This window comes from Danaus plexippus, assembly GCF_018135715.1.
Source record: "Danaus plexippus chromosome 18 unlocalized genomic scaffold, MEX_DaPlex mxdp_20, whole genome shotgun sequence".
NCBI lineage: Eukaryota > Metazoa > Arthropoda > Insecta > Lepidoptera > Nymphalidae > Danaus > Danaus plexippus.
The window spans coordinates 2242235-2259729 of record NW_026869853.1 but is presented as its reverse complement, the minus strand read 5'-3'; the positions used below and the strand labels follow the sequence as shown (position 1 = coordinate 2259729).

Here is a 17495-nt window from a genome sequence, read left to right as displayed (position 1 = left end):
TATATTAGATATTTTGTAACAAATAATTAAATATCGAGTTATATATAAGGAAGCTTATAAAAATTAAGAAACATAGTTAAAAAAAAAATAGCTAAACCTACAAATATCAAAGTTAAGAGCAGTCTGAAATTAAACAGCAACCTGATTAAATACATACTTTTAACGAAGTTTATTTAACTGAAAGCGAGTATATAAATACGTTTCTAATGTTCTTTTAGTATAATTATATAATGTGAGACAATTCTTTTTTAATCATGTAATATATGTGCACAAAAAGGCTGAAACTTTTTTTTTAATATGCTATGGCTTCATTCGCACTGGTATCGTGGAATATTCTGCCAATGTCAACGTTATTGTTGGACGAATTAGATTGAAACTTAAAAATTATCGAAGATTTACAGCTAGATGTTCAGAATAAGTTTGTAAAGTCAGACTAAAAAAGTTTCCTGTTTCCCATTCATACACTTGGGTTGATACTCTTGTATGAGAAGATTTATTAGTGAACCTTTATTTAGTTTAACCATGTAAACTATTAGTTAGGATTCTGTATAATGAACTTATTATAACTACACTTATTCGAAGTTTACGTGGTCGCACTACATACGAAGCTCGGACTAAATGCACGTAACGCTTACCACAACCTTGAGCACAACTTACGGGAGTTTTAAGATTCATTCACAAATCTTATAGTCAGTTATTGAATGACACAATGCAAACGATTCGTTTCTAGTATGCCTAACTTATGATAAGCGTACAGGAAGGGACTCTAGTGATCCAAATATATGGTACACCTATTCATGCACAATAATAATTTACTGTTTAAGTCTTTATGTAAAATAATGTAGCCAATAGAAAGGTCGAAAACAAATCAGTGTCCCCTCGCAACGTGGAGAGTAGTCATGCACGTTCAACGTTCATGATCAGATTTGATACATAAATATATATAAGAATGAAATACACACACACAGACACACACACACATACATACATATACATATATATATATATATATGTATGTTGTTTCTGGACCTAATGGAAGTTTTTTATGTAAACACAACAAATGTTTTCATCTGAATGACTATTGAGATATAATCTTTTCAGGATCCCACAAAGTTTAACTTCAATAAATATTCAGTTAGTTTAACAAACGTTAAATATCCGTTGTATTTTATTTTTTACGTTATTTAGAAGGGAAAGTTATAGCTCCAGAAGATAAGAGACTAACGTAGATGATTACTTTAGCGAAATCAACTGTCAGTTTTCAACTTTTATTAACATGTTTTAATAACTTCATAAAATTACGCTTAATATTTTTTGTCTGTTTCTTTTGAGATTTTATTATGATGTTTTTTATAACATCTGTTGTTTACTGAAATGCCATGATCCCTAGTACTTCTTTCAACCGAGAAAACCCTAAAACGTTATCTGCTAAGAATACAGAGTGAAGTTATGAAATATTCTAAGAACTTCTAATTTGTAAACTTAAAGTATACGGATAAGATAAGATAGGATTACAATAACCGTAGCGTCCCCGTTTTATATTAATATAAAAAAATAATATACATATATTACGTTAGATCTTCAGTTGAAGCTAATGAGCAGATAATGTCGTCCCTCTCAGTGATGCGTGAGTTTTATGAGAGGGATTTTCATGGAGGGTCGGGAGTACCTCCCACGTTATTGGAAGTGCAAGATGTCTGCGATCTTTAATGATTGATACACTATTTGTTGCTTGGCCTAATTATGTTGTTAAGTGACATTCTGACGTCCAATGATTATCTTCCAGAAATCGTTCGTTTGCTTAACGTGACGGGGAGCTCGTTGATGATGAGTATTTGAATCAAAGTGAACAACATTTCTTTTGACCGGAAAAGACGATTATTATGTTGTTCACCGAACTGGAAATGTAGGGAACGTTGAATTAACTTCAGAATAACCGTCGCCTGTGATGTGACATTTTATGAGAATTTTGTTTAAAAAAAAAACACATATATATATATTGTAATGAAAATTGTTTTCATTATATTAATTTCACCATTAATTTATATGATTTGCTTCATTAAACGTAATATTATACTGAAATATCTTAAAAGTATTTGTGGTAAATCATTTTTTTTTTATATAGAAACAATTAGAATATTCTTTGAATTATTATTATAATTAATGTATAAATAATATAACCGTATTTTATTTCTATTGTGACATTTTTAACAAAAAGGAAGTAAATAATATACGAGTGATGTTAATTGACTATTTGTCGCAACGTTCGGTAGCGGAGCGTGTCGCCACTCGAACTTGTCACACTATATCACTTGTCACTTTTTAAACAGATTATCTATGGATTTAGTTTGTATCTGTGATCATTATAAATTAAGAAGGGATTAAATATTCTTCAATAAATAACTCACGGTTTAAAAGTGTTTGTATTAATTTATCTTTATTTATTTTTAATCTATCTGTTTGAATAAAGTTTCCAGTTGTTATGTTGAACCTTATTTTTGTCTATGGTTTTTAAAGTAATATAGAGATTGTTTACAATAGATAAGTATAATGTAGATTACTTTTATAGTTCGTCGGTCCGCCTAATTCAGGAGTTCCGTTATCCAGACGTGATTCAACAATTGAAACGCAATTTGTAAACGACGCGTTATAATTTTAATGAATTTGACACATTTATTACGGAATAAATGTAACGAATACATTCAAATGTAACAGTTGCGTAACATCATAGAGCATATCCGTTTTTAAACTTAATCTATATTTAAATGTAACATTTTCGTTACATTCAAATATAATGAACGAAGTTGTATCTAACAAATTTGTCCTCAGATCGAACAACACATGGGCGACTATTCCCACGCATGTGTGAATTATTGTCTTGCGTTGTTTATTTTACTAATGTTCGAATATACTATGGATTTATGATAAATATATACAAGTCGTATCTGTTCAATACATTATTAATAAAAGAAGCTAATAAGATGAATTTCAAATCTCATGCGACTCAGCTTGACGATACTTTAATTATTATTTCCTTTAATAATTTTGATTAAATCTTAAATTACGTTAATGGCTATAAGATGATGAGGTTTCTTAGTATTGTTGTACTATGTTTCGTCAAACATGAAAGGTAGTAAATTTTATGGAATCGGAGTAATAAAATGTTGTTCAAATTCAAAAATACAAATTTTGTTTATATATTAATATTGTATTTCTGAAGGTTAAGGTAAATATAATTAATATGTACCTCAATATGCTAAAGAAATGTGTCTATATAGAGCCTGATCGTATAAAAAGCATTGATCCATCTTAAACAGCTGGCTTTAGTAATAACGTACTGGTCTCCAGTAAAAAAATAACAAAATTAAAAATGATATTGATACCGGGCATAACGTACAGGGTTGTGAACTCGTAAATTCAGTTGAATTAAAAAAGTATTTCATATTTAAATATAATCTGTGACACTACTAACAGAAGGGTTATTACGTTTTTTTTCTTCTTCTTAAATCTATTCAGCTCAGTAAATTTGTGGCACACAGAAGTTGCAATCAAAACTATAATCCTAATTTCTTTTTAAGTAAAGTTTGTGTAAGATTCTTCTCAGAAAATTATTTGTAGAAAATGCTCTACTTGATTTTTTTTTAAATCAATTATTCCGATAAAATGTCATGTTATTCTTGATATGTCAAACACGAGATAAATCCTCATTAAGACATTCACTTAGGGGATGATAATAAATATTTTTATAAGAAATATTACAACAAATTTGTCATATCCTGTGACTTGGCTAGTTATCCTTTTAATTAGCCACCGGATATCGCAGCCCTTAACGAGACGCGCTCCGCTGGTTCCTCTAATTTCTACCTAATAAGTAACATTGTATTGGTTTTTATAATTACGATATTCTTAGAGTGAAGAATTCCCTTACCAAATATTACTTTAAACATTTTTAACGTCACAAATGTCAATTTTAGCTCAAAAAATTTAACTATACTTCAAGTATTTTAAACAAACACCTGAACATTACCAGGATCTCATAAAGATGTAAGCATCATGCTTGTCTCTTTATCAACTTTCCGTTTGATAACTTATGGTTTAATTACGAGTAATAAATATCCTTGTTTATTTATAACTCACATATTCTTAAATAAATTACATATATAAAAAACATTTACTTCTCACATATACTAACTAGCTTTTGTCCTATTAAATACTAAAACGTGTTTCAAAGAAAGTTATCTCGAACGACGCAAGCGAAACTTCGAGAATATCAAATCTATTTATAACAAACTCTTTAAATCAAAAAAAAGTAAAAAAAATAATAAACAAAATTTGTTACAAATCAAGGATTCGGCATTATCGAATATCCACGATGAGAAGTCGAGTAACGGTGAGGTAACCCATTCTTAATTACATTCTGGTAGTAAACTAATGTCAAAAGTCATTAGAGCTGGCCGTCAGTGTCACGGACATGTTAAAAGAAATAAAAATAATTAAAAAAAAAACTCCTCAGAAATAGATATTCCTTTCGGACGCTGATGATTGATGGATGTCTTTGTTTTAAGCAACTGAACTATTTCTAACATTGTATATAGTGTTTAAAGGTTCTTAATTTATTTATACATTTAAATTATATTCAATTGTATTTTTATTTTATGATTTTTTTCTTTTAGACTACGCTTAGATCAATTGTTTTTGACGACAAAAAATGTATGTTATTCCAACACTAAAGCTACATATATACAAGAATATCCTTAAAATCTTTTTTTAATGTTATATGCTCGACTTAAAATTTACTGATAATTAACAGAAAGGAGATAGCAGATAACTAATCTTCTACCTCCTGGTCTATGCTGTACAGATAAAACAAAAAAAAGCGGTCATATGTTTTCGTGAATGGAACAGCACTAGTATTATTTTATAATCGTAAGATTATTCCGTATGCCCTTCACTATGCTTCATTTTTATAGAGTTCACTTGGAGTTTATAAAGTTGTGAGTTAAAAAGGGCGACATCACGCCTCGCTGAGCTCACATCCGTCCCCAGCGGGTCTTTATGAATACAAAACTTATATACCATCTGAATATTCAGGGCTCATCATAAAAACCCTTTGTTATCTGGGAGAAATTAATAATCTATAACTGTACGGTCACTCCAATATTTTTTTAACATAAATTACATAGACTACGTTTTTTAATGCACGTCTCTATGAACTACTAAGTTTTTCTTTACAAATTAAAACAATATTCCTATCTGACTCGTCCTTATCTACTAGTATAGCTAAGTTTGCTTAAAATAGCATAAAAATAATTCTTAATAATAATAAGGCTCGATACAAAAACATTTTCAAACGGTTTCCTAAAGTATGTAATTTTTTTTTGACACGTAATTACCAGAATAACTATCTGTAATACTATATATTTCAGACCGCTAGAAGTATTAAATACTATAATGTAGAATCGAAGAAAATTGTATAAAGAATGAAAAGTGGCAGCTACACGAACTGGTACCTGTTGTGGTGGTTTAAAAAGCTGTTGTACCCGTTCCTTGAGCAATTATGGGTGTAGTTAGAAGCGGCATTAATAGTAGATACGGCCTTAAAATCTCTATACTGTTTATATATACAATGATAAGTTTATATTTAATTTTAATTTTATTAAATTTTCATTCGTATTGATAATATTATCTATATTAATAAATATAGACTATAAATGTCAAAGCTTATGACATGGCTGTCGTCTTATTTCTTTTCCAACAGCCCTCTAGTCCGAGTTGGCATTGTCATACATACATACATAAAGAACTTTTACATTTTTCATTCATAAATCTATGCACATTATCTGTAATATTAACGCAGGTTATGAAATGCAAACTCGAAACGCTTCGTATTTGTGTGACCATGCAAACTCGGACTAAGCGCACAGCTTAGATAGCTGTCTCCAGTGACAGGAAGCTGGAAAAGTTTTCGCAGAGTAAACAAGTTATGTTTTACGCTAATTTCGATTATTTGCATATTATGTTAATGTATGGATTCGTATTTTAAGACATATTTAAATTTGATATATCATTCTAACATCCGTTTGAATAAATTTCTTATTTAGGTTTTAAAAAGTTTAAAATATCTAGCAACATATAACTTTTGGGGCAAAAAATATATTTAATATAGTAAAAAATATATACAAAATAAATTTGTTAAGGAATATTTTCTTGGTGCGACATTTTTACGTAACACGAGGGAAACGAAAAATGGATTGAATTTTCCCCAGACTGTCCTAGATTATGAGAGACGAATGTTCAGTGAAAATATTCCTTTGGTATATTTCAAATATGAATATTTTGAATACAGAACATTTATATCATATTGATACATACCAGATCGAGTCGTAAGCTGAAGGAGACGTGTTTGCGTGGCGGAGGAGCTAAGTTAGCTGGTGCTTCGTAGAAAGCAGCTTCATCTAATCCATAATCGGACTCACTTTCAGTCCATTCCAGCTTCATTGTGCTGGGGCTGAAAATAATATAATGATAAGTAAACACACTTTAAGACCCTGAAGAAGAAACTAGAAAGGAATCCTTTTTTTTCATTTTATTTCTTACCAAACTGAGATAAAGGTTAATATAGACCACATATAAATTTACTACATGGATCTTATATCAACAGGTTCGTAATTTAAATATAGTGACAGATAATAAGGTTTCAAAATATTTGAAACAGGCATTATTACCCGTCAAACATTAAAGCTCCTTACTTTATAACCTAAATAAAATTCTCTAGAGCCGTACATAAAATCCGCAGGCTACGTAACATCAGCTACCGACCACGCTTCTCAGTGTTTGATATAATTTTACGATAACTTCTTATGGGCCTTAAACAATAGGCCTCGATGACCACAGACATCACTTGAGTGATTTCAGACAATTGACAAGCTGCCATCCCTCTCACACCTACAGTTTTAGAGAGAGATGATATTTAATCTATGTCCGTGATGAGCATACCTGAATGGGATCTTGAACCTGTTCTTATAACTCGATACTCGGGCTCATTGTTGATACGGCTTCTTGCTTTTTAATCAACTTGTACACGATAACGCGGGGGTTGTTAAAATTTTGACTAATCAATTATGTTTTTGATTATAAATATATTTAAAAAAAATACAATTAGCATAACTGCTTTACAAATAAATAGTAGGAGAAAACATAATTTTATAGTTTGGCGGATGTACATCGTAAACAGACATTTTTTGAAAAAAAAAAATTGATTGTTGTACATATTTCATAAGCAATGGTTTTGATCCTAAATCTGTGGAAGCCCTTATTAATTCCATTAATATCCCATCAAAGATGTTGAAATTAGTTAACACTTTCAAATATAACTATCCGATGCAGCGGAAGTGATTCCCAAAAGCACGTGTTACTAAGCTTTACCCCTTACAGAAAAACATCTACCGTCTTATTGCTATGACATTAGGACTCAAAATCATGGGATAATCTCAACAGACTACATTAAAAGTTCTTCGGGCACGAAGAATAAAGGCGAGAGTATAATGATTAACATGGATGAATATAAGTTAAGGAATAGCCCGAAGTAGTCGTGTAAATATGTCGTCGGAAGAATTCGGCGCCTCACAGAGGACCGTTTCGACCAATATCCGCAGGAAATGGTGCTAAGCATTGACACCGAGGACATTACTGTCTTGTAATTGAATCGGCGTGTCGATTTGTCGCTCGTTTGTAGAGCACGAAGGGTTTGTAAATATAGTGTATTAGTTATATGTCCGTAGTTCAAAATAAATCGTTCCCTCCAACACACAAACTGATTCGCTCATTATTAGAAAATAACCATGGGTTTTTGTTTCACAAAGCATCGTCAAATTAGCTGTTCTTGAACAAACAATATGATATTCAGAGTTCAGTATAAATAAATCTGTTCACCTTTAATTGATCGAAATAATAAGTTGTTTTCAAGACTCAGTCATTCTAATAAGTTACTTATCTGATAATAGTTCAAAATAAAACAAACCAACGGAGTTTAAATCTAATCTGTTCCAGATAAGTTATCACTCATATCAAATTATAAATGAAAATTATTTTCACATAAGATAAAGCGCTCGTTGCTCCTGCGATTTGAGGCCTTGGGCTGATCGATCTGAATAATTTCGATTCCACGAAAGCTTCCTGTGAAGATGCGTTAACCCATATGGTAATGCGCTGCCATAAGGTTCCCGACCTACGGGACACCGTCCCATTAAATTTCAGACACGCAATTTTGCATGCAGAGCAATCGTGTGCACGGGGGATAATCGTTTTATATCTGCCTGATTTGATGAGAGAATTGACACGACAGATTCAAATTATTGAAATAGTTCTTGAAGCGATCCGAATATTTTAATAATTTTTTATGGTTATACATACTCTTTGGTAATGATATAATGTTGGTTGTATTGACAATGACAGCGACTGATCTGTTTGTATTTTAGTGTACGCAAAAATTACCAACAATGGCTAAAAGATTTACAAAGCCTACAATCAATTGGGTTGAATTCGAGAAAAGAGTGCCACCTGAACAGAAAGCTAAGTTTTTGGCTTTTAAGGCAAAAGCGGATGTTTATTTGAGACGGTAAAAATAGCCTTAAAGTTAACTTAAAGATGTATACTATTAAAAAACAGTACCTGATAGAGAACACTTTAACTTTAATTTCTTTAATATAATTAAAACAACAAATTTAGGGTGCAAGCTAATCCACCTGAACCACCAAAGATCGATTGGGACATGTATCAAAAAATTGTACCAGTGTCAGGGCTCGTGGATAATTTCAAAACTGCGTACCAACAACTAAAAATACCATACCCAGCCGACTGTCTTTCGACTAAAGTTGACGAACAATGGAAAACATTGGAACCAGAGATAAAGAAATATTGCGATGAAATGCAAAAAGATATTGAAGTGTACGTTAATATATATTATATTGAAAAGTTCAAATAAAAGAAACGTAATTACATTTATTTTTCAGAGCGAAAAAGGAATTGAATAGATTGAACGCTCTGCCAAAGGTGGAGGACATTACGTTAGAGATGTATTACGATTTGTATCCGAAGGATGCTTTGGATCCTATTAATCGTCCAACAATGTGGCCTCACACTCCCGAGGAGCAGTTAGATTACAAGCCACCCGAAAAGAAAGTAGAAGACCAAAAGAAAAAGTAATTTATGTCGATCGATAGATTCAGTAATAAGGTCAATATTATGGGCAAATAAAAGCACAGATTTGCAATAAATAATTAAAGGTATTTGGATACGGTATTATTTATTAAGTGCTCTATGAACCCTTCCAACAATAAATGCTCCCTAGCCGCACTAATGCTCAACAGCAATTGTCCTCATCTATGGATGTAAAAGGGCTGCTTGCTATATATAGCGTCACGTTCAGGGTCGGAGACATTAGCCAAGAAGTCGCTTGGCAAATTGAGACTGATCATCGGATTAAGTTACATCTATTTTTGGCTTTATTACACCGGTAACTGGACATTTAATTGGTAAAGCACGTGGTTTATATGGACGACCACTTTCTGTTTGTTTCTCTCTCGACAGTATGAAAACTAATGACTTTGGGAGAAAATACTCTTCTATAGCACCAACTTAGTATTATTGAAACTCCGTACAAAATGTTAGCTTACAACAAACTGTAACTCGTTCTGAACCATGAACTTAGATACAAAAACATAACCATATTAGTTCACATCGCTGAGTTCAATTCAAGTAAATTTCCAAACGGTATGCAGGCATTTGATTCCGTGATGAAGGAAGGTATTTTTAATTCATTCCATCTTCGGTTAAAACGCATTGACTGCGAGTTGTTATTGCCAGACGTCTGATACGCTTCCAAGAAATTCAGCTCTCAGTAACTAAAGTGAAATCCGAGTTTTGTGCCGTCAACAAGTCTCCAACATAAACACTATTATAAAACAATAGTGGTGCCTTTAGTACAAATAACAGAATTTTATCTTAATTGCTCAAGTTTGTGTTGAAGGAATTGCTATTTTCTCATACGAAACTTGTATAACTATTGTTAATTTCATTCAGCCTACTTTGTTTTATAAAAAGAATTGAATCTTTAATACAATCCAATTATACTAAATATGTTTAAGAATAAAGGATAAAATAATCAATTTCGATTACAACCGCTATCCGTACGGAAACTTTGTTGATTTCAAAATAAGATACACAAGCAACTTCCTCTTCCGCTTTTGAAAAACATACGATGATCGATTCACATCTTGGAACTGACTGAACTACATTCAGTTGCGTTCCCATTAATACCAATTATAGATCAGGAATCTTGATATTCTGTCTCTAGCACATCGGACAGTTTATAACTGAAGACGTCGACAGAGAACTGTTCTTATTAATAACAAAGCAACGGTAGGTATTTCTAATTTAAGACGTTTAATGTGTACGTTAATTTCATTCAATCTCGCCAACTATTCATGCAGAGCGCTCCATGTGGGTGGAAGGGTGAGGACCACCTGTTTCACCAGCTATTTTTAGCTTCCCCCACTCCTCAGTCCCTCATAAATCTATGACTAATGCTCGGTATACTTGCCACTTTGACCGGTCAAGCTGCTAACTAATTCACAGAAAAATTATAACCGCTCTTACATAGCCGGGTAAGTCGGACCCTTCGATTTGACATAATTTAGACAAAATTGCAACGTTGTATGTATTGCTGGGTATATAGGACCATATCGTTTATCTGTATACAAATACATTGTGTATCATTACAACTAGATTTATCGATGTTCGATATCGTTTAAAGCTTTATCGGACTCCGTCTGAATAAAATTGATTCAGTTAAAGAAAAACGTGTATGTAATCCAATCACCACATTTCTATTGTTTACAAGAATTATCGGGCAATCGTGGAGTCGTGCCTCCTTTATATAAATGCTAAATAAATCGCGTGAAAAAAATAATATAAAGCGGAGTGTTTATGAGCAGTCGCAGGGAATGTAAATGGTGAGATTATTTATAGCTTGAAAGAACATGAAAATATGTCAAAGCTGATCTCGCTAATTGTTTACCGCGGCATTGTTGGAAGTTATTTATAACGTGGTCCCTTAATATGCTGGCAGCACTCGATCGGTTCGTAAAAAGGCACCACATAACCTTAAACTAATAATAATGAGCGATCCGCAACCGTCTGGTCAAACATTTATGTTAGTATTATAAAGCGGTTTAATCGTGATGTGAATAGCGATGCGGTGGAAACGTTGTCTGGGATGATATACGACCAGCCTTATCTTTGATGCTATTCTGTATTCTCAACTCTTTTAGATGACACGGATTATGTGAAACTCGAGCGACACTGACCTATAACACCCGCTGGCTGTAAATCACATGTTTCTTGATACAAAAACGTTGAGATAGGTTTGAAAATTTTAAAGAAAATATCAATGCGAGCGTTCGTAATGCGTAAAAATTGTCATATGACACAAAACTCGAATGGACTAATTAAGATAAGAGTAGAGATAATGAAACACTTAAGCAATATGAATTGGGGAAAAACTATTGTTGGGTAGATGTTTTTCATATTGATAATGAAAATAGTGTAGGCATACTACGTTTTTTCATGTATTTTTTGGTAACTTTTAAAATTATTAAGAGCTTTTAGTTCGTCCTTGGTTAGTAAGTTCGATGAATTTTTATTAAATATGATAAAAATATCGTTTTATTATAGAAATCAAAGTGACGTTGTGGTTCTTAAGGAAATAGAACAATTATATGATATGTGATTATAGTGAGTCAGTTATCACGAGATCTCCGGTACGATCATTAGACGTGTCACAGACATTCGTTAGTCTTGACAATTTTTATACTAATACGTGCTCAGTTTTTTTACTTACATTCACTGAACATATCTATCGCTAATACGAATATATATATATATAAATGAATGAAGAGAAATGGCGGGAATGTTGCTTAAAACATGATATTGTTGCTGAAAATGTTTGCTTTAATACTATTATGATTAAATTTTAAACCATAATCTTAAGTTATTCACACATATTTATATAATATATAGAGTATTATATATATATAATGTCCTTCGCGATAAACAAACAATAATATGGCGCGGACTTCGATAGGGACTGCAGAGTCGTTATCGGGGTGCGACGAACTCAAAGACGACCACAGTTATGTAAGCTTTATTCACTTTATATTCACGTTAAAAAAAAAACACATTCAAATATATTCCGTTCAGTATTACAGTTGAAAATTTTAATATATAAAAATACTTTATACATCAATGATATTCCTACTCCGGACAGTCGACCGATTTATATATTTTACACGCATACCTCTAAACCATAGTTAATATTATAATGGAATGTGAATAATTTTAGAACGAATGATTTTATATATGTAATATATAATATATGTCTGTTTCAATAGTAAACATTCTCTTTCATTGATTTTAATACCATTTTCATGTATTCACTCTTCATATGTAACACGAAGTAATTTTCGCTTTTTTTGTATTATATCGAACAAAAAAAAACTATTGAAATGGCTGTTTAAATTAAATGTTTATTGATGTTAAATTATTATAATTTAAATAATTAATTTAAATATGAAATGCAAACACTAACACGAATTGGGCGAGATGATCGCTGGTGATTAATTCATAATTAAAAATTCTGGTGCGCCCGCGCAGACGGCGTCGACCAATTACGCGACACGGGATCAACATAGGATTGTGAACTTTATAATAAATGTGATAAGGTATGAAATTCATATTAAAATATGGCAGAGTTAGTATGAAGGGCAAATGACAGTTGTTTTATTTTGAACTATATTTAGTACTTGGGTTGAATTGTTACTGTGCCAGCTTTGAATGGATGTTCTGACATACTCAATGTAGCTTAGTCAATATTATAGTGTTGCCAGTGTTAAAATATGAAAAGCATAGATAACAAATTTATTATACCAACAATATTGTGAAGCCATATATTTCCATGATACTTTTATTCACTAATCAAAATATAATTCAAGTAATCTCTAAAATAAAGTTCATTTCAATGCAATTTAAAATTGCATTCAGTGCCACAGATAAAATTCAGTTAAATTTCAAAGTAGAAAAAAAAGAATTCAATTAATGTGAATTTTTTAACCAAAAAATTGACGTAACAACTATTTAATTAACGTTTATAGAGTTAATAATTATAATTATCGTTTCCGTATACAAATAATATTTCGATATATTTGAAAACACATAATATATTGTACAAAACTAGAGATAAGTTATCAATGTGAGATCTTGTAAACCGTATTTTTGTTGTGGTATAAGTTTTTTTGTGCGTCGGTCGATGTGTTGAAAGTTATTTTATGTATGTCTGTGTAGGCGTTCCGACGATGTCCGATATTAACATCTGCTGGCTGTTTAGAATATATCAGAATTTTAAAAACGTATATTGCGATTTAATTTACTAAGCATATTTAGATATTTTCAGTACATTATAAATATATAATTGTTGCATAGTATTATACATTAATAGGATTTTTCAAAGTGAATTCTTATAGTAATACCAAGAGTTACTAGCGACTCAGTCGCTTTTTCATATATAAAGAGAGTTTTTGTATGTGCAACAACGCTACCTCTATAAAAAATCTTATAAAATTATTAAAATATGAATAACTTTATAGAAATAAAACTGATAATTTAATTAAATACTCTCCAGTATTTTTGTTATGCGTCGTTCATCATAGACCGCTAACAGTATATGTATATAGATAGCATAGATTAAAAATACTTTATTAAAAATACAAAATATAAATCAATAGCTCAAAATTATTTTTATTAACACTGTTTCCGCGAAGCAACTGTGTATTCAAAATCCATATTGCAAGATCCGTCCCAAATAGTGTCAGCATGCGACTTTTCTACCTGCGGGTCCCGTTGCGTGCAAGGTGTACAGTAACCCTACACGCACACACGCACACACACCCACACATAACAGGGATGCCAAATGTTCTTAAATTTAAATATATACAGTAAATAATGTTGTCAGATAATAAACATGAAACTATTTGAAATAATTCCATCGTCCTTTGACTGAAGTCGAAAAAATATTTCCCTAAAATATAAAACCATATAAAAGAATGTCTTTATTCGAGTATTTCTAAATTTAATCCCGAGACAATAAACACCTTATTTCGATATATCTGAAGGGACACGCTATGTACAAACATTTGCCATAATTTTTTTTTATTCAAGTCATCACAGATTATTGATGCAAATGATAATAATATGATTGAGGGGACATTACTCGAATTATGTTAATCTTTATGATTGGAACAGACAGCCCTGCGTGCAACCTGCGTCCGCACCCTCCCCCCACGCAGATTCAAAGGCAGTATTACAACGAAACGTCAGATGTCGATCAAGACATTATGTAAAGAACGAAGAAAGTTTTATTTAATTAAACCCAGAATATGTAATTATTTTTATATCATGATGTAGTAATAATAAATTACCTCGTGATTTAATTTTTGTTTTGAAGTTGTTAAAAATATATGATACAGATAATGAAACATGTGATAATTTGTATACGATTTGATAACGGTTGATAACATTATGCCAATGTTGCGAAACTTAATTGTACTCAAAAGTAATATACGTAATTAGGGACTGTTAGAAAAATATGATACTGTTTATTTCACGTGGAATTATATTTAAAAAAAGGTTTATTTAAATAGTTTCTATATCACAGTTTCTAGTATTTCGGCTTCGGTAACAGACATAAAAGATATTTTTAGACACAATCGGTTGCTCTATACATTAAACTTTGCTTCAATGTTACTTCGATTCGACGAAACAACTTTTCGTTACAGAATAAAAATAATAGTTTAAGAAACATTCACTGTTTTTAATGATTATTCTTATTTTTGCATAAAAAATATATTCTAGTGTTAAATTAATAAATTAAAACCGTTCAGCTATAATCTGAAATAAATTGAACAACTCGTATAATATAGACAACGATCAATCAATGAAATATGTAAAAACATATAGGTATAAAAAAAACCTACGCCTATTTATTAAAAAAAAATACAACGATCATTGAAATTGTCAATTCAATTCAATTTTGAACAAAATATTCAGTCAAGGAAACATTTAAGTCTTAATGTTAAATAAATAAGACGATTTCTTTGACTACAATCTTTATTCGGATGACTCTTTAGAATCTACAGCCCTTACTTACGTAGCCCTCTCACGCGCCATCTTAGAAGGCCTTTGAATCCTTAACTAGACATGTTGTTTGAATAAATAATTTTAAGTCAATGATCCTGAACATTTAAATAAAATAGTAATTAAATACATTAATTTCATCTAACTTTCAAATGATTTTAATCACATAAATATAACAGTATTGGTTTAGATATAGAGTATTTTACTCAAGCAGAAAGTTTTCGTTCGGAAACTTTCTTTAATAGAAAAAAAAAATTTTAGTCTCTGCAGATTGAAACTAAATTTATAATCTAATGGGTAAAAGTCTTGATTTTAGTGGAAATATTTAAAAAAAAATATTTTGACGTCTTTTACAAAATAAAATTATGTAAATCGGGCGTTGTTTCGTGATTTAAACATCGATTATGACTTATTAATTAGTATAATCATATCTAGATAGTCTCTTTATAGTGTATATATAAGGCATTATCTACATGTGTCACAAAAATCCGTTACAAAATTATCAAACTCTAAAAATTTCTTTGTCATAAAATGAGCGTCATATAACTTATAACGTGACCTGTGAAGTTTCTAGAAAACGAAAATTTTTGTTTCTCAAATAAAAAGGGAGTCAACATCAAATTCAAGAAGAAATAAAATTATATAAGAATTTTAAAATTTCCAAACTTCAGAATACTACTTGAAAAGAATGACGTAGTTTAAATATTAAACTATCGGTATTTCGTTACAGTTTAGACGATTATAACTTGTAATGCGCAGTGCTGGTTATGATACTAATAATACAAAGCAAATATGATATTGTCTGATATATAAATATGCATGTTATCAAAAAAGATAAAAGATTACCGCGTGTTACATGAATAAACAGAGAGGGGAGATGTTGACTATATTCTACAATATCAATGTCTACATAAATTCACTTCAAATGTGCTTTTGTCAATAAATATGCGCTTGTCAATTCAGCATTTAGTTATATCTGTGTTAAATCATTTGCTGATAGCGTTCTGAGAATTTACGATGAGTTCATTTTGAATTTATTGTCAACAATTAAATCATTCGCAGACATGTTTCCTACATGAGCTTTCATTTATCGGTAATGTACGTATAACGTTTGAGATTTAATTATGCTTTTGATTATTTATAACATTCAATAGTTCATTTGCTCGTGTACAACTATCGTCTCAATTATCTATTGTTTCTTATCTGAACGTAAAGTAGACTCAATGTTAGAAAACATAATATATTACCTATTTTATAACCTATATCTATAAAAATTCTTTAAACTAATAAGTTTTACAGTAAAATGTGTTAAATACAAAGAAATTTGTGCCACTTATTGCCATTGTTTAAATGTTGCAATGTAAACAAAACTGTGAGTTTCGATTACAGTACATACATGTTATCGGTATTGAATGTATAGAATTAAATTGCTCTTGAGAAATATATCAACATTCATAAGTTACTATGATAGCACTAAGTGTTAGATTTAACTTGATCTATGTGGAGTGATATTATAAGAAATGGCCCTCGGACAGCAACGAGTCGTCTCAGGTAGCTAGGAATAAAAACAGCACTTGAAATGGAACGGACGCCGGTTTCACCTAGATAACGCACACGGCTAAAACATAAAACTAAACTGTGTTTAATTTATGATTACACAGCTCCGTACGATCACACCATTGAATAAACCTTTGTCTCATCTCCAACAATGAAGAGCTAAACGAACGTTCGTATCACAACGATAATAATATAAATACAACCTATCCGATGAATGAAATTATAAATGTAAATTCGTCGCTCACAAATCGCGACAGCGGAGTCGCGTAGGCGTCGTACACTGTTTGAACGTACTTATAAATCTTACCTCTCGATTTTGATTAAAGTATCCAGATTAGCGATATTATCACAACACAGTTACAATGTGTTTTAGTTACACGGATTCGTTGGCATGACACTTCAGCGCGTATAACGTGCAGTAGCTGCGCACTGGCAGCCGGCTTCAGCGTTACTAAATGTAAAATATAATGCGTCCGCGGCACAGTTCATTCAATGGTGGGGATTACTTATGAATGGACGTAGTGTGGCCATGTTCGTGTAGATAACGCGAGCATTATTTGACTGAACGCATCCTAGATCGGAGATTGCTTTATTTCGCTGATCAAAATAAACATTATATTATTTTGTTTCGCAATACACATAACCCGAATAAATCACGTATTGTGTTCTAGGTTATGTATATGCGATAATAT

The 17495-nt window shown here is 31.3% G+C and overlaps 2 protein-coding genes across 3 annotated transcripts in view; one reads left to right on the top strand and one right to left on the bottom strand.

Annotated features, from left to right (window-relative positions):
* Positions 1-17269, bottom strand: part of LOC116773180 (ETS-like protein pointed) — an 81552-nt gene extending 64283 nt beyond the window's left edge. For both annotated transcript variants that reach the window (XM_032665584.2, XM_061528398.1), the window contains exons 1-2: positions 17111-17269; positions 6373-6508 (exon numbers count right to left, since the gene is read on the bottom strand). In XM_032665584.2, the coding sequence (XP_032521475.2) occupies positions 6373-6498 (126 nt within the window). In that variant the 5' untranslated portion in view covers positions 6499-6508; positions 17111-17269. The remainder of the gene's footprint in view (positions 1-6372; positions 6509-17110) is intronic.
* Positions 8445-9287, top strand: LOC116773181 (ATP synthase subunit d, mitochondrial-like). Its single transcript, XM_032665586.2, has 3 exons — positions 8445-8617; positions 8728-8946; positions 9012-9287. The coding sequence occupies exons 1-3, from the start codon at positions 8499-8501 to the stop codon at positions 9202-9204; spliced, it is 531 nt and encodes a 176-aa protein (XP_032521477.2). The 5' UTR covers positions 8445-8498; the 3' UTR covers positions 9205-9287.
* Positions 17270-17495: the final 226 nt, after the last annotated feature.